The sequence below is a fragment of the Herpailurus yagouaroundi genome, unplaced genomic scaffold, assembly GCF_014898765.1.
Source record: "Herpailurus yagouaroundi ecotype Mexico unplaced genomic scaffold, PumYag 77, whole genome shotgun sequence".
NCBI lineage: Eukaryota > Metazoa > Chordata > Mammalia > Carnivora > Felidae > Herpailurus > Herpailurus yagouaroundi.
The window spans coordinates 97,740,270-97,764,213 of record NW_024412388.1 but is presented as its reverse complement, the minus strand read 5'-3'; the positions used below and the strand labels follow the sequence as shown (position 1 = coordinate 97,764,213).

Below are 23,944 nucleotides of genomic sequence, written 5' to 3'. Positions count from 1 at the left end.
ATTTTTTTTTTTTTTTTTTTTTTGCTGGGTCTCTGTCTGCTTTGGGAATCAAAGTAATGCTAGCTTCATAGAATGAGTCTGGAAGTTTTCCTTCTCTTTCTATTTTTTGGAACAGCTTGAGAAGGATAGGTATTATCTCTGCTTTAAATGTCTGGTAGAATTCCTCAGGGAAGCTATCTGGTCCTAGACTCTTATTTGTTGGGAGATTATTGATAACTGATTCCATTTTTTCGCTGGTCATGGGTCTGTTCAAGTTTTCTATTTCTTCCTGTTTGAGTTTTGGTAGTGGGTGGGTGCTTACGAATTTGTCCATTTCTTCCAGGTTGTCCAGTGTGTTGGCATATAATTTTTCATAGTATTCCCTGATAACTGCTTGTATCTCTGAGGGATTGGCTGTAATAATTCCATTTTCATTCATGATTTTATCTATTTGGGTCATCTTCCTTTTCTTTTTGAGAAGCCTGGCTAGAGGTTTATCAATTTTGTTTATTTTTTCAAAAAACCAACTCTTGGTTTCATTGATCTGCTCTACAGTTTTTTAGATTCTATATTGTTCATTTCTGCTCTGATCTTTATGATTTCTCTTCTTCTGCTGGTTTTAGGGTGTCTTTGCTGTTCTGCTTCTAGTTCCTTTAGGTGTGCTGTTAGATTTTGTATTTGGGATTTTTCTTGTTTCTTGAGATAGGCCTGGATTGCAGTGTATTTTCCTCTCAGGACTGCCTTCGCTACATCCCAAAGCGTTTGGGTTGTTGTATTTTCATTTTCATTTGTTTCCATATATTTTTAAATTTCTTCTCTAATTGCCTGGTTGACCCACTCATTCGTTAGTAGGGTGGTCTTTAACCTCCATGCTTTTGGAGGTTTTCCAGACTTTTTCCTGTGGTTGATTTCAAGCTTCACAGCATTGTGGTCTGAAAGTGTGCATGGTACAATCTCAATTCTTGTATACTTATGAAGGGCTGTTTTGTGACCCAGTATGTGATCTATCTTGGAGAATGTTCCATGTGCACTCGAGAAGAAAGTATATTCTGTTGCTTTGGGATGCAGAGTTTAAATATATCCGTCAAGTCCATCTGATCCAATGTATCATTCAGGGCCCTTGTTTCTTTATTGATCCTGTATCTAGATTATCTATCCATTACTGTAAGTGGGGTATTAGAGCCCCCTGCAATTACCACATTCTTATCAATAAGGTTGCTTATGTTTGTGATTGTTTTATGTATTTGGGGGCTCCCGTATTCGGCACATAGACATGTATAATTGTTAGCTCTTCCTGATGGATAGACCCTGTAATTATTATATAATGCCCTTCTTCATCTCTTGTTACAGCCTTTAAAGTCTAGTTTGTCTGATATAAGTATGGCTACTCCAGCTTTCTTTTGACTTCCAGTAGCATGATAAATAGTTCTCCATCCCCTCACTTTCAATCTGAAGGTGTCCTCAGGTGTAAAATGAGTCTCTTGTAGACAGCAAATAGATGGGTCTTGGTTTTTTATCCATTCTGATACCCTATGTCTTTTGATTGGAGCATTTAGTCCATTTACATCCAGTGTTATTACTGAAAGATATGGGTTTAGAATCATTGTGATGTCTGTAGGTTTCATGCTTGTGGTGATGTCTCTGGTACTTTGTGGTCCTTGCAACATTTCACTCACAGGATCCCCCTTAGGATCTCTTGTAGGGCTGGTTTAGTGGTGAGGAATTCCTTCAGTTTTTGTTTGCTTGGGAAAACTTTTATCTCTCCTATTCTGAATGACAGACTTGCTGGATGAAGGATTCTCGGCTGCATATTTTTTCTGTTCATCACATTGAAGGTTTCCTATCATTCCTTTCTGGCTTGCCAAGTTTCAGTAGATAGGTCTGCTACTACTCTTATGTGTCTACCTTTGTAAGTTAGGGACTGTTTACCCCTAGTTGCTTTCAAAATTTTCTCTTTATCCTTGTATTTTGCCAGCTTCACTATGATATGTTGTGCAGAAGATCGATTCAAGTTATGTCTGAAGGGAGTTCTCTGTGCCTCTTGGACTTCAATGCCTTTTTGTTTCCCCAGATCAGGGAAGTTCTCAGCTATGATTTGTTCAAGTATACCTTCAGCCCCTTTTTCTCTCTTCTTCTTCTGGAATTCCTATGATACGGATATTGTCCCATTTGATTGAATCACTTAATTCTCTAATTCTCCCCTCATACTCCTGGATTTTTTTATCTCTCTTTTTCTCAGCTTCCTCTTTTTCCATAATTTTATCTTCTAATTCACCTATTCTCTCCTCTGCTTCTTCAATCTGTGCTATGGCCGCCTCCATTTTATTTTGCACCTCACTTATAGCATTTTTTAGCTCCTCATGACTATTTCTTAGTCCCTTGATCTCTGTAGCAATAGATTCTCTGCTGTCCCCTATGCTTTTTTTCAGGATGGCGGGTGTTTAAAAGTCAGAATTGATAGAACAAAAATGAAGAAGATATGGTGAGGAAAAAGTTAAGGATGGTAACTGGTTTGGGGTCATGGATGTGACATCAGTGTTGAGGGCAGGAAGGGAGGGTACACAGAAGATCCAGCTCAATTTGGGAGGGAACACATTTGAGGGGCCTATGGAACATCCTGGCAGAAATATCTCACCATCTCAGGGAAACAGGGACCTGGTCCTCAAAAGAGAAACACAGAAGAGAAGGATTTGGGAGATATTGCAATTTAAAAGCCACGACAGTGGACAAGATTACCTGGATATATTGTGAGAAGAAAAAGGTAGAGAACAGAACATCAGGAGTATTAGCCATTTAAGGAGCAGATGGAGAAAGTAACAACTGTCAGGGGGAAGAATATCAAAAAAGACAGGGGAGCAGAGCATGATCAATACTAATAAATGTTCTGGAAAGCTGTCGTCCAAAAGAGGCTGAAAAGAGACGTTCAAATTTGGCAGTCAGAAGTTACTGGTGACCTTAAGACAAGCACTTTCACTGAAAAGGCAGGGGGAAGAAGTCAGCATATTGTAGAAGTAAAGAGGAAGACAGAAGGTGGAGTCCTTAAGAGGAGACAACTTTTTGTTGTTGTAAAAAGGATAGTTGAGAACTGGAAGGAGGGAGGGTCAAGAGAAAATGAGTTCATTTACTTTTGAGAGAGGAAAGACCTAACCATATTTTTCTGGATTAGAAGCCAAAGCATTCTCCCCAAAAGCTGATTCAAAAGGAAAAGCCATTTCTGGCATATCAAGCAGCTGGTTGGTCCTAAGGCCCATGAATTTATCTTTCTCTCCTGTTCCTGCAATAAGATTTTTCTTATTTCAATACAAATTGCAACTGTTTTCTCATTGTGGAGCTGATAATTCTCTTTTATCTTTCTTGAAGCTCCAAAATAACATCAACATTCAATACTTTTTATAGCTTTTGGTAAAAATTTAATCTCTCTTTCATCCTAAGAGGAAAGGGGTGAATTGAGTATAAAGCAGATTCCTGATGTTGTATTTTTAAGATAACTTTTTAACCTAAACAACTAATTATTTTAGTTGAATGAAGATAGACATGTATAGCAATTAAACTGTTAGAGCCTAAATACATGGTTGCATTCTGAAGGTCAGAAAACTAGGAAGGAAAAGGGCAAGTTTTAGAAACTAAGGTTTTTCTAGAAGACCTTAAACCTTTAGCTGAATGCAAACAATAAACATCTTAAACTGCAAAAATTTACATTTAAGATATCATTATTACTATTTCCCCTCATTCAGCATCTGGTCTGCAAGGCACGATGGAGAATACCAATGTAAGTCAGATGTAGTGTAGCTGGAAATACTGTATCGTGGGGCAGTTTCCCCCATTCAGGGAGATGCACAGTGGAAGTGCTAATGGTTGGCTGAGCATCAAACAAACAGGCTCAGGGTTCCAAACTGTGGGATTCCCGCAGGTAAGTACAGGTGATGTTAGGAAGGCATATCTAGTTGTGGGGATGGAAAGTACCTTCCATCAAAAAGTTTTGAGGGGCACCTGGGTAGCTCAGTTGGTTAAGTATCCAACTCTTGATTTCAGCCCAGATCAAGGTCTCACAGTTGTGAGATCAAGCCCTGCATCAGGCTCTGCGCTGAGCATAAAACCTGCTTGAGATATTCTCTCTCTCTCTGCCCCTTCCCTGCTCACATGTGCACTCTCCCTCTCTTTAAAAAAAAAAAAAAAAAAAAAGTTTTGAACATTCCTACTATACTAAATACAACTGTGGTTGCTCTTAAAAAAGATATAATTAGGAGGACCATATAATGTATTGTCTACTTTTGAGAGTAAAAGGGGACACTATTATTATCATTAATTATTCTGGAATAATTAAAAGGAATAATTAAAAAGGAATAAGTGGAGTTATTAGTTCCTGGGCTGACCAAGACATATTGTCGGTCTTAATGTAAAGAGCATCAGGGGGCGAGACTCATTCAATTTTTCAAATTTCCATAGAAGGGGGAAAGAAAGGGAGAAACGTTTCCAGTGTCTCTGAGCCCCTTAACTTTCTTCTCCAAGGAAGAAAGACTGTCTTATCTGACTGGTGAGTTTCAGAGAATGGATTCAGTATGCTTGGCTCAGGACTTGAGTTCCCTGGGTGTTTTGCACGTCAGCCTGCCTGCAGAGGGTGCAGTCTGGTCCGATTTGCCACACCTGCCCTAGGGGAAGAGGCCCCAGCTGTACAGAAGACAGAGATTGAGGGCTGAAGGCTGCCTCCTGCAGGGGTAAAACACCAGTAAGCCCATACAGATGCAGAGCTAAAGTCAGGTTCACTCATCAGCTAGCATTTTAACCCATCTGATTCCTTGGTCTTATTTCGGCATTGACTCCAACCTGGTGAATGAAGACAGACCTCCTATTTATGTCTTGCACCCAGAACTTCATAGAGATTAAAAAATATTTTCAAGGAGACCAAAATAATCTGGAAGACAGAGTAACTTCTTTCCTTCCTTTCCTCCTCTCCTCCTTCCAAACATGTAAGTCCCTACTGAAGGGATATACAAATGAAGAAGACAAAATCACTGCTCTTATAGAATGTATGTATCTAGTTATACTGCAATGTAATACGTGCTACAATGGAAAGGTGCCCATGGTACTATTGAGCACAGAGAAGAGAACACCTAATTCTAACCTGCAGAGAATGACAAGAGGAGGCTACGACAAAATTATACTTTAGAACTGAGCTTGGAAGGATCAGTAGATATGAGCCAGGTGAACACAGGGAGCAAGGCTTGTTCCTGACCAAAGAGATGGACATGTGGCAAAGGCAAAGACAACAACTATGTCATATTTATGACATGAAATTACTTTGGAAAAAATGAAAATACTTTGAAAAAAGAAATGTAGAATATGGTTTAACTGTAAAAAATCTTCAATATTTTCACCAAAGAGTTTAGATTTTATTCTGTGACTGTAAGAGCCATTATAGGTTTCTGAGGAAGGGACAGGTATAAGGCAGTTGTATTTTAGAAGAATTTGTAGCCCATGTAGCCAAAGGTTTTTGATCATGTAGCCTTATCAGCCAAACATGTCGAATGTACTTCCAAGATGTGTTTATTCATAAATATATATGTACTGCTCTAATATGTACATAATAAAGGGGCGCCTGGGTGGCTCAGTTGGTTAAGCATCCAACTTCAGCACAGGTCATGATCTCACAGTTCATGGGTTCAAAACCCCACATTGGGCTCTGTGCTGAGAGCTCGGAACCTGGAGCCTGCTTCGGATTCTGTGTCTCCTCTCTCTGCCCCTCCCCTGCTCGCACTCTATCTCTTTCTCTCTCAAAAATAAATAAATATTAAAAAAAAATCTTTAAAAGATATGTACATAATAAAGCATACAAAAGGCAAATTTAAAAAGGAGATGAAGACTAAATAAATAATCATTGTGATTTTATCTCCATGTGACTTAAAAAAGCTCACATATGAAGTATCAGCTCTGTTTACTTACTGGTCACTTGGGCTTGCATATTGGTATTATCTTCAACAGGCAGTATCTATGCGAATCCTTAAGTCACATTTCAATTTTTATGAATTAGAAACTATATAACCTAGCTTACGTATCCACTTAACTGGGCACAAGCAACGTGTAAAACTTCACAGTGCCCTGACAACTTCTGCTATGTCCATTTTTCCCTCAAGACACTCTGGGTACTGTATGTAATAATCTACAGACAGAATGAGAAAGAATGCATTGCCAGTCTGTGTATAAAATAGTAGAGAAACTTATTTTTCCCCCCAGTAGGCACATAATGAAAAATAAGCTCTAACATTGTCCTCTTGTAGACCAATAGACAATCTGAGCACCACCATTTTTGAGAGCACTCGTGTTAACGATATATTGGAGGGGGAGATATAACTGGAGAAAAAGACCAAGAGTAATCCAAGTTTGTGGTGACTGGAAGGATGAAGGTATAAAATAAAAGAAAACATAGAAAAAGCATACGGATAGACAGTTATGTAAAAAAACCAACAGAGCAAAATGTTCATGGTAATATCTCAGTGATGGGTAAATTACTGTAAAATTCTTTCTGTTTTACTATACAGTGGAAAATTTTCATGATAATGTATTGGCAAAATATTGAACAAAGAAAGAGGAGCAGGGATTGGAAACAATACAGGGAATACAGCAAGAGGTGAGGAAGAAGCAAATAAAACTCTGAACCTCTGGCCCAGATGATTATGAGCAAGGTGCCTGTGACAGAAAGAGGGATGGGGTGACTTTAGAAGAAAGATGTTCAGTTAAGTTTTAAATATGTGTATTAGAGGGGTGCCTGGGTGGCTCAGTTGGTTAAGCGTTCCACTTCGGCTCAGGTCATGATCTCACGGTTCGTGGGTTTGAGCCCTGCATTGGGCTCTGTGATGACAGCTCAGAGCCTGGAGCCTGTTTCAGATTCTGTGTCTCCCTCTCTCTCTGCCCCTCCCCCACTCGCACTCTGTCTCCCTCTGTCTCAAAAATAAACATTAAAAAAAGGTTTTTTTAATATGTTTATTAGAAGCGCTACTTAAGCAATTTTTTAAAAAAGTCTCAAATGCAGTAGGAAATACAGAAACAGAAGCCAAAACAGGACAATACTAGAGAGTCAATAAGGGGGCCAGCCAGCTATTGTAAATTAATGGTTAAGTCTATGAAAAGAAATACATCGTACAAGGGAAAAGAGAAAAAGGCATAGAACTGTGCTGCAACAATCAGTGGGCAGGAAAAGGAAACGGAGACGAGCAATAGAGACATGCCCAAGAAGACTAAATACTGCATGTCCGAGCTTTAAAAGGTAAAATTCTCTGGGCTTATATATTCTAGTTTACCTTTTCAGGAGATGATTTCACCATATGGAACTTACTGATGAAAGCCTTTAGACAAGGGAGGTACGTCATAAGAAATGATTTAGGGGTGCCTGAGTTGGCTCAGTTGGTTGAGCGTCCGACTTCAGCTCAGGTAATGATCTTGCAGTTTGTGAGATGGAGCCCCATGCCAGGCTCTGTGCTGACAGAGCCTGCTTGGGATTCTCTTTCTCTCCCTCTCTCTGTCCCTCCCCAGCTCATGTGCTTGCACCCGCGGTCTCGAGCTCTCTCTCTCAAACATTACAAAAATAAATAAAACAAATACTTTACATACAACAAAATACAGAGATCTTAAATGCTCAATTATAAGAGAGTTTTGGCAACTGCCATATGCCTTCCTAACTACTGCCCCAAACAAGGTGGAGAATATATTCATTACTCCAGAGAATTATTTCGATTCACCCACTTCCCGGTTCCCCACCTCATTTTCCAACTTCTTGCAGCAAAGATGAGTCTGCCTGTTCTCAGACTTTAATTAACGGATAATTGAGTACCCGTTCTTTTGTTCTGGCTTATTCTATTCAACGTTTCTGAGATTCATCCATGTTGTTGAGTGTTATCAACAGTTTTTTCTTTTTATTGATGAGTAGTATTTCACTGCATGAATATACCAAAAATTGTTTATCCATTCTTCTGTTGATGGATATTTCGGATGTTTCCAGGTCTGTGTTATTATGAATAAGGCTGTCGTGATCATTCAGGTGAAGTCTTTTTGGGAACATATGTTTTCATTTCTCTTGAGACAATGCCCTATGGGCAACTGCCAAAAGTTCTCCAAAGTGTTCACATAATTTTACATCTCTACCAACTAGTGTAAGTTCCAGGTGCTCTACAATCTCACCAATCTTTGGTACCCTTCAGTGTATTGGGCTCTAGCCCTTCCAGGGTGTGAATGGCCTCTCACTGTAATGATGACTAATGATGATAAGCACCTTTTCATGTCCTTATTGTCTATTCTCTTGTCTTCTTTGGTCAAGTGTCCAAGTTCTTTGGCCATTTTAAAAAAACCTTATTGAGGTACAGTTTGCATATTATAAAATTAATCTGTTTTGAATATTCAATTCAATGAGTTTTAATAATTAACTGAGTTGTGAAACCATCACCATAATTCAGTTTAAGAAGATTTCCATCACCCCAGTAAGATCCCTCATGCTGGGGGTGCCTGGGTGGCTCAGTCGGTTAAGTATCTGACTCTTTATTTTGGCTCAGGTCACCATCTCACGGTTCACGAGATTGAGCCCCGTGTCAGGCTCTGTGCTGACAGTGTGGAGGCTGCTTGGGATTCTTTCTCTCTTCCTCTGCCCCTCCCCCGCTCACTCACTCTCTCAAAATAAACATTTAAAAAAAATTTTTTTTCAACGTTTATTTATTTTTGGGACAGAGAGAGAGGGAGACACAGAATCGGAACCAGGCTCCAGGCTCCGAGCCATCAGCCCAGAGCCTGAAGCGGGGCTCGAACTCACGGAGCGCGAGATCGTGACCTGGCTGAAGTCGGACGCTTAACCGACTGCGCCACCCAGGCGCCCCAAAATAAACATTTAAAAGGAGGGAAAAAAAAAGATCCCTCATACTCTTAATCTCTTAATCCCTTAATCTCTATTCCCATCCTCACTGCTGGGCAACCACCAGTAATCTACTTTCTGCCTCTATAGTTTGCTTATTCTAGACATTTCATATAAATGGAATCATGCAGTAGTGGCCTTTATATCTAGTTTCTGTCACCCAGAATAACATTTTGAGGTTTGCTCATGTTGTAGTATGTATATGATTTCATTCCTTTGTATTGCCGGATAGTATTCTATTACATGATTACACCAGATTTTATCTATCCATTCATTGGCTGATGGACATGTGAATTGTTTCCTCTTTTGGGCTTTTATGAACAATGCTTCTCTGAATATTTACAGGCAAGTCTTTGTGGGCATATGTTTTCATTCCTTTTGGGTAGGTACCTAGAAGTGGAATTGTGAGGAGATATGGTAAATTTATATTTAATATTTTAAGAAACTGCCAAACAGCTTTCCAAAGCAGTTGTACCATTTTACATCTGCCCAGCACCTTATAAGGGTTACCATTTCTTCTCATCCTCACCAATGTTTGTTATTATCTGTTTTTTTCTGATTATAGTCATTCTAGTGGATAAAGTGGTATATCACTGTGGTTTTAATTTGCATCTCCCTAATGACTAATGATGTTAAGTATATTTTCTAGTGGTTATTGGACATTTGTGTATCTTCTTTGGTGAAATGCCTACTTAAACATTTTGCTCATTTTAAGGGTTCCTGGGTGGCTCAGTTGGTTAAGCATTTGGACTTTGGATGAGGTCCATGATTTCGTGGTTTGTGGGTTTGAGCCCCATGTCGGGCTCTGACAGCTCAGACCCTGGAGCCTGCTTTGGATTCTGTATCTCCTCTCTCTCTGCCCCCACCCTCCCCATTTGTGCTCTATCAAAAAAAATTTTTTTAAATAATTAAAAAGAATAAGTATTTTGCTCATTTTTAATTTTGGGTTTTTGTCTTATTAATGAGTTATAACTGTTCTTTATAGATTCAGGATACAATTCCTTTGTCAGATACATATTGCAAAACCTGGGGCTTTGACTATTCATTTTCTTAATGGTGTCTTTTGATGAATAAAAATTTAAAATTTTTATTAAGTCCTACTTATCAAGTTTTACCTTTTATCTTTTTTTTAAGTAGGCACCATACCCAGCATGAAGCCCAACACAGGGCCTGAACTCATGACGCTACGATCAAAACCTGAGTTGAGATCAAGAGCTGGACATTTAACTGAATGAGCCACCCATGTGTCCCTCAAGTTCTTCTTTTATGGCTCATGTTTTTTGTGGTCTGTATAAGAAATCTTTGCTAATCCCAAAGTTATGAAAATATTCTCCTAAATTTTCCTCTAAAAGCTTCATGGTTCTAGCTTTTATGATTGGGTCTTTGATTCATCTGAAAGTAATTTTTGTGTATGGAGTCAGGTATAGTTGACGTTCATTTTTCCTCATGAATATGCAGTTTTCCCAGCACCACTTGATAAAGATCCGCCTCTTATATTGAATTGATTGGCACCTGGGATGCAGTTTAAGTGATCACATATTGTGCATCTATTTCTGGATGCTCTGCTGTGTTCCAATGGTCTGCTTGTCTATCCTGTGTCAATACCACACGGCCTTGATTATTGAGCTTTACACTAACTCTTCAAATCTGGTTGCCTACGTCCCTTACCTCTGCCCTTTTTAAGACTATTTGGCTAACTGGGGCCTTGTATTTCTATATGTATCTTAGAACTGGCCTGTCAATTTCTTTAAGACAGACTTACAGGATTTTTATTGGGATTGTATGGAATCTAGATACCAATTTAGGGAAAACGAACATCATTAACAATACTGTGTCATTCAATCTATGAACACAGTGTATCTCTTTAATTATTTAAGTCTTCATTAAGTTCTTGCAGGGATGTTTTGTAGTTTTCAGTTTATCTCGTGCGTCTTTCAGTAGGTTTGTACATCTTTAGTAGATTTGCTCCAAGGTAATTTTTCTTTATATCATTGCAAACAATTTTAAAATAATTCCATTTTCCAATTGGTTGTTCCTAGAAAAACTTTTAATATTGCAATCATGCTGAATGAAATGTGTAACTTTTTTTTTTTTTAATAGATTGGAGTTCAATCTATAGGAGGACTATCTGAACCTCATTCTTAGCCATTCATCTTTTTTTTAATGTTTATTTATTTTTGAAGGAGAGAGAGATAGAGCATGAGCAGGGGAGGGGCAGAGAGAAGAGAGAGACAGAGAATCTGAAACAGGTTCCAGGCTCTGAGCTGTCAGCACAGAGCCTAACACGGGGCTCGAACCCATGAGCCATGAAATCATGACCTGAGCCCAAGTCAGATGCTTAACTGACTGAGCCGCCCAGGCACCCCATAGCACCTTTATTTTTTTAACCAAGGTAATAATAGGTACCTTTTATTTATTTTTTTTTTAATTTTTTTTTTCAACGTTTTTTTATTTTATTTTTGGGACAGAGAGAGACAGAGCATGAACGGGGGAGGGGCAGAGAGAGAGGGAGACACAGAATCGGAAACAGGCTCCAGGCTCTGAGCCATCAGCCCAGAGCCCGACGCGGGGCTCGAACTCACGGACCGCGAGATCGTGACCTGGCTGAAGTCGGACGCTTAACCGACTGCGCCACCCAGGCGCCCCAATAGGTACCTTTTAGGTAATAAAGGTAATTACCTTTTAGGTAATAAAGGCACCTTTATTTTTTTAACCAAGGTAAATAATTTCTGATGCAGTGATACAAAATGAATGCAAATTTTATTCATCCTCACTCTATATTCAAGAAGGGATAGCAAACAATTTTGGTTGGGGTAAATTCTATATTTATGTATAAGACTAGACTATTAGACACTGTGTATTACACATAAGACAGGCAAGTATTATTATCTAAGAATTCTTAGAGAAATTTTTCTACTAAGCAGTAAAAATTGTGTGTGGGCAGGAATGGCAGGTTGGGGTACATTAGAGACTTTCACTGAGTTTCTACTGACAGTCTAAATGAAAGATTAGCCGAGGCACGTGGGTGGCTCAGTCGGTTAAGCATCTGACTTCAGCTCAGGTTTCCTAAGTTCGAGCCCCACATCAGGCTCTGTGCTGACAGCTTGGAGACTGGAGCCTGTTTCTGATTCTGTGTCTCCCTCTCTCTGCCCCTCCCCTGCTCAGGCTCGCTCTCAAAAAAATAAACATTAAAAAAAATATATAAAAAACTGAATGAAAGAGTAGCCATAAATAATAGCATATCTGTCCTAGTGATACTAAACTAAATATATTTGAAGGTTCAACAGCCATGATGAAGCTACCCTGTGGTGGAGAATGTATCTAACTTATGAAAATACTTGTTTAGAAATTTTAAAATTTGTCTTTAAAACAAATGTAAAACAAAGGGCAATGTATTTTTATTAAGACTTTCAAAAAAGATTTCATTGTATAATCCTCAAAAAGAGAGAAATAAAGTCTCTCATAAAATTAGATGCAATGACATAATTATCAGGGTCAGCTGAGTACGATATCCACCCATTGGTTATGTGCTTCTGCACATTATGGTTTTTAGGGTTTTAGAAAAGTCACTAAGCAAGAAGAACAACGTGGGATTAAGAGGATAAGTACAGTATAAAAGATTTCTGAATCTCTACCTCCATCTTCACAGTCTTCAGGGGCTTTGGCTTTCTTACAAAGACGAGGATCCAACCAGGTGGTTGTCTTGGTATTGTGGCTGCAGAATAAAGATTTCAGTTAGAAACAGTAAGATAAAGAGGGAGAAAAGTACTTCAAAAGCAAAGATCAAAAGTGACTAAAAGGTATGATGTTTGCACATTTATCTCTGCCAGGCTCTGTTCGTACACTTCGGATTCGATAATCCTACTTTCTCAGTCTGCTACTTTGAAATTGCCATAAAGGGAAGGTAATGCCAGAGGTACTAATTTGAGAAAGACGACTGTAGGGAAGGGGTGAAATTCCAAGTACAGGCTACCAGATGCTTATTTAAGCAGTCAGAAATGTTTCAAAGGGTGGGGACATAGCCCCATCCTGTGCATTATCCAGTCGAAAAAGCTGCACTAAAACCCTTGTTTGGTGCTGGGTGAATTCCTCCCTCCCTCCCTTCAAAAAAACACCGTATTTCTTGGGTACCTGTGATGCGTGGGCATTGTGCTGAGAGCTGGGAAGATAGTGATGAACAGACAGATTCGCTGCCCTCAAAAGGGCTCTTTAAAATAAGAGTTTAACAAAATAAAAAGTTTCCAAGCATCTTTCTGCGACATGCAAGTAAAAATGATGGGTATAGGGGCGCCTGGGTGGCGCAGTCGGTTAAGCGTCCGACTTCAGCCAGGTCACGATCTCACGGTCCGTGAGTTCGAGCCCCGCGTCAGGCTCTGGGCTGATGGCTCAGAGCCTGGAGGCTGTTTCCAATTCTGTGTCTCCCTCTCTCTCTGCCCCTCCCCCGTTCATGCTCTGTCTCTCTCTGTCCCAAAAATAAATAAACGCTGGGAAAAAAAAAAAATGATGGGTATAGTTAGTTAAACTCTACTCTACAAAACAAAGTTTTCATCAGTATGGATCATACGCTGAATAGAGAAAAGAAAGCAGGAACCAAAAGACTCCTCCCATCTATCCCTCACACACATTCCTTTTTAGAAAGCAGGCCACAGACGTTTTCCAAGAGCAATGCCACCATTCAGCAGATACTAATTCTAAACCCAAACCATCGCACTGCTGCGTAGACAAACAGTGTTATAGTTTAAACATCTGAAATAGGCGGATATTAAAGAAAGAAATAACTGGAGGAAATTATACGGGAAGACAACAAAATGTAAATTGAAGTTATTATCAAAGTAGTATGAGAATATCATTCCTTGATGTCTTTATAATGAGATAAACTCCCTAATCTGTATGTTAATTACTCTTAGGAAATTAAGCCAACAGTTTCAGGGAATTAATCATATCTTCTATGCCTTTCCTAACTCCTGAGCTAACCACGGCTGTGTGCAACCCCTTCTTACACATTGCCAGGTATGACAGCAGCTGGTAGACTGTGGTAGAAACACTTGGGTGTGCTGAATAATGGATAATCGAACCAGAGAAACTGGGGTTGTTTCTAGAAAGACTGTGTTACGCATTCTGTCAAAGAGATGGTTTCTCCACACTCAAGCCAGTTAAATAGATTTTAGCAACATGAAAAGGATCAGGACTCCAAAGAGGCTTAGCAGCATGTAGATTGTTAGGGAAAAAAAAATCATGCATGTATCTTGCTAGATCAAATTCACAACTGTTACTTGAGAAAAGCTTAACACTTTGGTTCCAAGGACCCCAAATGTTTATTGCTAAGTTAGCAAATGTAGGCAATCTCCTAGGACTTTACCCAGTATTTCCCAAGGCGAAGAAATGCCTGTAGGAGTTATCCCTAAAACATGACAGCTAAAAGCTACAGACCTAGATTAATATTCTTTTCTTACAGATGCATGATTTAATAGCAGCAGTAAGACAGATCAAATACATTAGCTATAGCAAACAAAAGAGCTTTGTGTAGCAGCAAATAATATTCGGCTATCTTGCGGTTATGAACCCTTAATCAGATATGTGGTTTGCAAATATTTTCTCGTATCCTGCAGGTTGCTTTTTCACTCGTTGATTGCTTCCCTTTGTTGCATAGTTTTTAAGTTTGATGAAGTCCCATTCGTCTAGTTCTGCTTTTGTTGTCTGCAGTTTTTGTGTCATATCCAAGAGGTCCTTGCCAAAGTCAATGCCATGAAACCTTGCCCCTGAGTCTTCTAGGAGTTTTATAGTTTCAGGTCTTATATTTAGGTCTTTAATGTATTTTAATAATATTCAACCATAAAGGCATTTCTTTTATAAATTCCCTCCCCTCTCTGTAATCTACTACTTTATCCCCATTTGCAGGATAAAGTACTGTCAGATTCAAGGTCTCATACGCTGCTTCTAAAGATACTCTAGCCTCTTCTAATGACTCTACAACTTACTTGGGGATTTATTTCTAAAATCATAATGAAAGTCCAAAGTTTAAATTACCCTTGAAAAACCCCTTAAATTATCCACAGAGAAGAATATACCTGATTTTTTCTATTCTGCATAATCCTTGTCATTAACGTTTATGTAAGTGTATAATGTAAGTAATAATGTACCATATATGGTAAAAACAATACAATACACACAAAATCTACATGTTTTAAATACTAAAACCTCCTTGGTAAAGCAAGATGCTCATTCTATGGGAAGGATGTGGAATTTGGGACCAAATGAAGAAACAGATTCAAGTCTCCCACTCCTAATTCATTTTTAAGTACATGTTCCTTGACTGCAGTATCCAGCCCTCAATATTTTAACTGTTACTTAACTGTTATACTCTATAACTTCACTGCATTCATATTCTACCTCTGGGCAAATTATTTTAAAGATGAGAATGACAGCTGCGTTAGAACATAAAAATGCTTCACAATGAAACTTCCAAAAAATCATTTATTCATACTGATGATATAAAAATCATTTATTATATTATTCTCTGGTCTAAACCATATAAAATTTTAGGTTGATCAAATACATGTGGTTCTATATCTCTATAAATATATTTTATATTAATAGTGCTTTCTCATAAATTAGGTTTTATCAATTTATATTGTACCAATTAGTCTGAGGATCAGTGATGGTTCCCGCCTATATTATTCAACTACACTGCTTGAATGCATCTAGAACTGAAAATATTAAGCTCAGATAATAAATATGTCCTCCCTCCAGATGATGGTAATTCTTGAAATGCTCATTAAGTTAAGTTAGCCAATCTACCAAAAGTTTAAAAAAACAGCCAGGCAAAATACTCTTCATTCCTATATTTTTCATTATTAGTGACAAACCTGTTTTTAATCCTCTTGTTTTTAAAAAACTAGAAGTCAAATACACTATTCCTTTATCCAAGTCAAATAAAAATGAAATATCATCCAGGAAAATCATCAGATTTAGGATCAACTGTTACTTGTATGAAAAAAAAATATATTTTTAATGTTCATTTATTTTTGAGAGAGACAGAGCAGGAGTTGGGAGGGGCAGACAGAGAAGGAGACACAGAATCTGAAGCAGGCTCCAGGCTCCGAGCTGTTAGCACAGAGCCCAATAGGGGGCCTGAACTCACAAACCGGGAGATCATGATCTGAGCTGAAGTCAGATGCTCAACTGGCTGAACCACCCAGGCGCCCCAATCTTTTTAAAGAAATATAAAAGAAATGGAAGCCTTGTGAAATGAGAATTTAAAAATGTTAAGACAAGCCTCACCGTGACGGGGCGTGTTAGAAAAGATACAGACATTTGCTTACTCAATGAAGTAGATCATCCCCGTGTCGGTGTAGGCCATTTCCCAGTTTTTGGGCAGTGGTTCCAGGTTCTCATCTCTCATCATATAATTTCTGAAGTCCATGGAGCTATTTGTTTGGTTATAACTCGGGACAGTCTTCATCCAATCAGAGGACTCAGAATGCCTCTCTCTGTTTTCTGCCATTCAAAACAGAACAGTGTGCAAAGTAAGTAAAGTTACATTCTCTTCAGACAGCTCTCTGCACTTCTGACAAAATACCAAACATTCACCACAAATTTCCTTGTATAATATGTCCACGTTCGGCTGTAAAATTTTTGAAGTGACAAACATACTAAATTTTTTTCATTTGCTAAGTGACATTAACCCAGGATAGCATCTCTGATGTCGTCTGGGAAAGAAGCAAAAAATAACACTGGAATCAATTCAGTACATAGTGAATACATATCTGTCACAGTACTACCAGCGACAGCAGCTGCAGTGGCTCTTATGCTGTCCTTTTATAATTCCAGGCTCTAGTTTAACTCATAATCTTCACAGCAACCCTGTTTATTATTTACTAATTCTAATAATTTATCAATATAATATTAATTATATTTATTATACTATTTATCCCTCCTATTCTGTTTTACAGATTATAGATGAGGACACTAAGGCACAGTGAGGTTTCAGTCAAGGTCAAGCAGCTAATGATAGCAAAGTTGGGTTTCACAGCAATAGCACTGCTAGGAATTTACCCAAGGGATACAGGAGTGCTGATGCATAGGGGCACTTGAACCCCAATGTTTATAGCAGCACTCTCAACAATAGCCAAATTATGGAAAGAGCCTAAATGTCCATCAACTGATGAATGGGGAAAGAAATTGCGGTTTATATGCACAATGGAGTACTACGTGGTAATGAGAAAGAATGAAACATGGCCCTTTGTAGCAACGTGGATGGAACTGGAGAGTGTGATGCTAAGTGAAATAAGCCATACAGAAAGACAGATACCATGTTTTCACTCTTATGTGGATCCTGAGAAACTTAACAGAAACCCATGGAGGAGGGGAAGGAAAAAAAAAAAAAAAGAGGTTAGAGCGGGAGAGAGCCAAAGCATAAGAGACTCAAAATAGATAGAAAAAAAAAAGCAAAAGAGACTGTTAAAAACTGAGAACAAACTGAGGGTTGATGGGGGGTGGGAGGGAGGGCAGGGTGGGTGATGGGTATTGAGGAGGGAACCTTTTGGGATGAGCACTGGGTGTTGTATGGAAACCAATGTGACAATAAATTTCATATATTGAAAAAAAAAACAAAGCATAAGAGACTCTTAAAAACTGAGAACAAACTGAGGGTTGATGGGGGGTGGGAGGGAGGGGAGGGTGGGTGATGGGTATTGAGGAGGGCACCTTTTGGGATGAGCACTGGGTGTTGCATGGAAACCAATTTGACATTAAATTTCATATATTGAAAAAAAAAGAGTATTTGACAAACTGCAAAAACAAAAACAAAGTTGGGTTTCAAATCTAAGTGGTTCATGCTCTTAACAGCTATACCAATCTGTCTCATACACATTTAACACAGGTCTTTAAAATAATACTAGGTTTTTTTTAATTACACTCAACAGACTTCCTATTGCTAAATGTAATTCTGTTGGTAATATTAAAGTCCTTTTAGAGTCCCAGAGTCCATAACGTAAGTAAGAATAAAATTTGGTTACTGTCTAGGGAATTCACAATTCATGCACTTAAACCTCATTTCTAGACTTATGAGATAACAACTCCAAACTGCAGGCAATGCCTTGGAATCAAGAATCTTAGAAGAGCCTTTAGGTATCATTACATATAGTACTTCTACTCCAACTGTCCTTTATCCAAACGAGTTCTATAATCCATTAATACTACCTACTACCTTTCACGGTCCCTCGTCGTATCTTTATTGCCCTACTCATGTAACTGAAATTCCATGATCAAGCATGATAATCGCTCCCTTGCAAACAAACACTACTACTGATTCTTTTGCCTCAACCTTACTTCATCATACATGCCCAGCTGAACAATAATAACTCTGCTTACATCTTTCCCCCTGCTCTACAGCAGCACATGTAGCTGAATACACGCAACACTAACTAGTTCACTTTTGATTTATGACCACTAAGCTCAAGAGGGCATTTAACGATGTATGATAATCACAGGAAATTTTAGTCCATTCACTCTGCCACTCTCCCAGATAACCATTTCATACCTTCCTTCTCCTTAAATCTACCATTACTTCTCCCTTATCCCTAATCTCATTTGGATGACTTTGTTTCCTGCACACAGCTAAATCCAATGATCAATTCTCAGTGACCATCTTATGTGAGCTATCAGTGGCATCTGAGAGTTTATCATTCTCTTTCCCTGGCTTCCAGGACACTCTACCCTCCTGGTGTGCTTTCTATCTCACTGGCTTTTCTCAGTCTCCCCGAGCTCCATGTATTAGAGGCCTTCTCAGGGTTCAGTCTTTGGACCTTTTCTCTTCTCTTTCTATACTTACTCTCTTGTGGATCTCATTCAGTGTCATTACTCTGCAATGACAGCTCTACACGCCGTATGCTGATGATGTCCACATATGCATCTTCAGACCAGCCATAGACATTTAAATCCAAGCTCAAACATGACATTTCCATCTGGCTGTCTAGTGAGCATCTCAAGCTCAAATACCCCAGTGTGAGCCCCTAACACCCTTTGCCAACCCAAACTGACTCCTCTTTAAATCTACCTCATCTCAATAAATGCAACTCCATTCTTCCAGATATTTAATCTAAAACCCATGAAATGATCTTTGTTCTCTTGGGCCTCATATCCAGTCTGTCGGCAAATGTTACTCATTTGTAAGTGGCTCAGGCCACTTCCTACCTGTCACGCTTTAATCAGGTCCAAACCAATATTTCTCACTTAAATTACAACCTCTTAACTAGCATCGCTGTTCATGCCCATGCCCTCCTACTGCCTGTTTTCTTTAATTTAATTTAATTCTATTTTATTTCATTTCTTTAGAGGGTGAGAGCAGGGGAGGGGCAGAGGGAGTGGGAGAGAGTGAATCCCAAGAAGGCTCCCTGCTCAGTGTGGAGTCTGACGCAGGGCTCACTCTCACAACCGTGAGATCATGACCTGGGCCAAAATCAAAAGTCAGACACTTAAGCAACTGAGCCACCCAGACGCATCATCCTACTGCCTATTTTCAATGTGAAGCAAGAATCAGTTTATTAAAATCTGTTTTATCCAGTTATGCTTCTACTCAAATCCTTAAGTGGTTTCTCATCTCAAAATAAAAAGCAAATTCTTTTTTTAAAAAAGCCAAATTCTTCCAACGACCTATAAGATCGTATGTAATACACGTTTCCACATCCCCCAACCATTATCTGACTGACTTCACTGCTTATTATTTTATTCCCTTCCATCACTCGCATCCAACACATATAATGCACTGTCCACACTGTATCCAACTATATTGGTCTTCTTGCCTTTGTCGGAATATTCCAGGTATACTCCCACCTCAGGGCATTTGTATTAAGAATTCCCTCTGGCTGGGATGTTTTTCTCCCAGATATTTTGAGCTTACACCCCCACTTCTTTCAAAGTCCTCTTCTCAGTGAGATCTTTTCTGCCGCTCTATTTAAAACCACAAACTTTGGTCACCACTATCTTTTATCCTTTTCCCCCTCTGCTTTTTTCTCTTTAGCACTCTCTAATATATGCTATTCATCTATGTTGGATAATTCTGTCTCTTCCCACTAGAAGGCAAAGTTCATAAAGACAGGGGCTTTTGTCTGTTTTGTTCGGTATTTTATTTCTAGCTGTTAGAAAAATGCCTAGCACTTAGCCTAGAAGGTGCTCAATAAATATTTGTTGAATGCATAGTTTTAATAAAACACAGGATTCATTCTCCAGGCAAAAAAAAAAAAAAAAAAAAAAAAAAGTGACAGAAATTAAAACTCACTCAATGTGGAAATCAATCTGAAAGAGAGTTACATTCCTGGGATAGAAGTATTTTGCAGAAAAGCAAAAGCAAATATATGATCTCTAATACTTTTCTGATTATGGTTCAAAGTGACTGTGGAAAGGAGTTTGCTTAATAGCCAATGACTTGAAAATACTGTTCATATAGTAAACACCTTAGAAAAAAAATGTTAGCATTATTACATAACATATGTCATCCTACATGGGTATATCAGCATTCTTACATTAATTCTTCAGCAATATATAAAATAATATACAACATTGTTGGGGGGGGCGCCTAGGTGGCTCAGTCGGTTGAACGTCTGACTCTTGATTTCAGATCAGGTCAGGATCTCACGCAGTTCACAGGATCGAGCCCCATGTCGCGCTCTGCATTGACACTGCAGCGCCTGCTTGGGATTCTCTCCCTCTCTCTATGCCCCTTCCCCATTTGTGCTAAGTAAATAAATAAACTTTAAATAAGTTAAACAAAATAATGTACATATTGGTATATACACAAATAAATCTTTACCTAGCCTCTCCCTACTTACCTCCCCTCAAATTGTCAATTTTTTAAGGCAGGAGTTCTAGTTCCCAATCGCAACACACAAATGCACATTTCTGCAACTTTCAGTAAGTGAACAACTACGGTTAGTATTAATTCAGAAAAGACCAAGGCTTTTTCGTCATGACTTTTATTGTTTTTTCATTAAAATATTCTGAATATTTTCTCTTACAAAGAAGTGTATAATCCAGGGGAAGTGTCCTATGGTATCCACATGCAAGTGATAGTATACAACTGCCTCCCACTCTTGGATATACTCCCTTTATTTACTATTGAAAAAAAAAAATTTTTTAATGTTTATTTATTTTTGAAGGAGAGAGAGAGCATGAGCGGGGAGGGTCGGAGAGAGGGAGACACAGAATCCGAAGCAGGCTCCAGACTGAGCTGTCAGCACAGAGCCTGCTGCGGGGCTCGAACCCACAGACCATGAGATCATAACCTGAGCCGAAGTCAGACACTTAATTGACTGAGCCACCCAAGCGCCCCAAACATTACCATCAAAAAGTTAGTAACATCTGGTTTAACAACTGGCTTCCATGACAAGCATAAAACGATGAAGGTTACAGACAGGCTTCTCTCTAGAGGAACTGCAGTGGTCACCAAAAGGCTCTTCATCAGAAGTAAAAACAGGGGGCGCCTGGGTGGCTCAGTCAGTTAAGTGTTCGACTTTGGCTCAGGTCACGATCTCACGATTTGTGAGTTCGAGCCCCTCATCGGGCTCTGTGCTGACAGCTCAGAGCCCGGAGCCTGCTTCGGATTCTGTCTCCTTCTCTCTCCGCCCCTCTGTGTCTCCTTCTCTCTCCGCCCCTCCCCAACTTGTGCTCTGTCTCTCTGTGTCTCTCAAAAAATAAACGTAAAGGAGTAAAAACAGAACATTTCTCCCCCTCAAATTAAGAACACAGAAGTTCCTATATTGGAACAGGTTCATGGTCTCTAATCCCAGTCTCAAACATTTAAAAATGTTAACAGACTTAATTTTGTGGGAGAGCAATGCTCCCCTTAAGAGTATGATGAGTTCCCTTAACATCCGCTAAAGAATTAGACATGAATTCACCTAAACCTTTTTAGACCTGTTTTCAGTCTCTACACCCAAATATACTGGGGTCATTAATGTCAAACATATTATGTGGCATAACTACGTGAGATGTTAGGACAATAAAACAGAACTCACACTCTGGAGGACACAAATGAATATATTAAGACAGTCAATACAATATATGCAGCAAATTTTAGTAGATGATGAGTAAAAACATCAGAGGCTTTGGGAAAATAATATGGTAATGGGTTCTGCAAATTTGGGGATGTGATCAAATTCATTCATTTACTGGGTATCAATAAAATACTTTTTTAGTTCCTACTTTGTGCCAGGCACGGTTCATGATGGAAAGGATACAACAATGATGCATGCAAACCTTCCAGCCCTTATGAAGCTCATATTCTAGTGTTTTGAATAAAAATATTATAATAAATAGCACTAAAATTAGTTCTGCTGTAATTCTGTGGCTTCCCACTTCTACTCTCAATTAGCAGAGTAAGAATCTCCTAAGCAACCACATTAGTTAGGGGTGCTCAAAAGATGCTCCACCACTAAATATCTGTTGGTTTTGCATTTAATGAAAAATAAGAGAGTCAGGTTTGGAAATTTTCTTTGGGTGATTAAGAATTTAAATTCAACATATTGCTAACAAATCTTTCAGGTAATTTTTACTGGCATGTTTCTGACCCCCTGCATTTTTAGTTGAAGGCTGAGTCTTAAAACTACATTTTGTTTTTATCCTATAAAGTAGGACTCACGCCAACAGGATTCCCATATCTTGGAGCCTCAAATATTTCGAGTCGCAGGGTAATGGCATATCATGTTATTAGTAATGACAGCTTATTATTGACTTATCCAAACTTCCACTTGGTACAACTCACTTCAGCCCATTAGATGGCTGCCAGATGGTTCCATACACAACCTTTTAGAAAAAAATTAGAATTGCATCACCTGCTCTACACAGACTTTCCGATAGATTTTACTACTTCTAATTCAGTGTCACGTTAAAGTCAATACGGAAGATCAGTTAGAAGTGACTCATCTATTTACAAACCCGCATTTCCGCTGCCGTTAATAGCTTCCTTGTCCTCATCTTCTTCCTCTTCAGGAAGAGAGCTGTCCATTCTCTCCATCTTGCTGACAGATGTGGTTCGCTTTCTTTGGGATTCTGTGTCAAACTCATTATCAAAGAGGACCTGATCAACTGGATCTGGCTGGAAAGGGCTGGGTTCTGCTGGAGGTTTGGGAGTTCCATAGAAGTTTCCTGAAATGGACAAAGTAATAGCAGCTGAAAGAACTGATGTTGAATTGAGAGTCAGAACTATATGACCCAGCGTATGTCTCTGCCCTGATATCTCCTACTGAGGCTTCTAATTGATCACCATTGGCCAAAAGGAAGCCAAAACACTTCTTCTTAGGAGTGGAGGAGGGAGAAAGAACAGAAAGACCTAATTTTTCAAGAGCCCTTTACCATGTATTTTCTAACATTATCTAACTTAAAGAAAAAAAATTTTAATGTTATTTTTGAGACAGTGAGAGAGAGAGAGAGAGAGAGAGAGAGAGAGAGCACGAGCAAAGGAGGGGCAGAGGAAGAGGGAGACATAGAATCTGAAAGAGGCGCCAGGCTCTGAGCTGTCAGCACAGAACCTGACATGAGACCCGAACTCACGAACCACGAGATTTTGACCTGAGCCCAAGTCAGACACTTAACCGACTGAGCCACCCAGGCACCCCTAACATTATCTAACTTTTTAATACTGTTTGTACTAAGGATAGGAAGTTGACTTCATGTACATAGTTTATTTATTCCTACAGGGCTGGCTTTGCATGGGATCTAAATTAGGGCCTCGTTTGTGAATTTAAATGCATCAATGCTCTTGTGTAAGACTAATTGGCATAAGAAGTGGGAGTAAAGGAAGAGAAAACTAACTCAAATAATTTTGTTCTGATGTGCAACATAATGAACTATTTTGGTAAAACGAGGAAATATGTGGGTAAAGGATAAAGCTGAGAACTAACCAGTGTGTGTTGAAATGTAGGCTGTTTATGTAAAAGTAATTTTTAGGTTCTCTGAGCATTCTAATTATATTATTTTATTTGACAATTTATTGAACAGAGACATTATTAGCATAATTCAATATTGGCTTACTCTCAGGAAAGAAAGAAATACTTTAATATTCTAAGTCTTGAGGAT

The 23,944-nt window shown here is 38.9% G+C and overlaps 1 protein-coding gene across 3 annotated transcripts in view; it reads right to left on the bottom strand.

The window, feature by feature from the left end:
- Positions 1–23,944, bottom strand: part of MAGI3 (membrane associated guanylate kinase, WW and PDZ domain containing 3) — a 254,677-nt gene that overhangs the window by 57,870 nt on the left and 172,863 nt on the right. For all 3 annotated transcript variants that reach the window (XM_040471346.1, XM_040471344.1, XM_040471345.1), the window contains exons 4-6: positions 22,805–23,014; positions 16,195–16,369; positions 12,508–12,587 (exon numbers count right to left, since the gene is read on the bottom strand). In XM_040471346.1, coding sequence (XP_040327280.1) covers positions 12,508–12,587; positions 16,195–16,369; positions 22,805–23,014 — 465 coding nt within the window. The remainder of the gene's footprint in view (positions 1–12,507; positions 12,588–16,194; positions 16,370–22,804; positions 23,015–23,944) is intronic.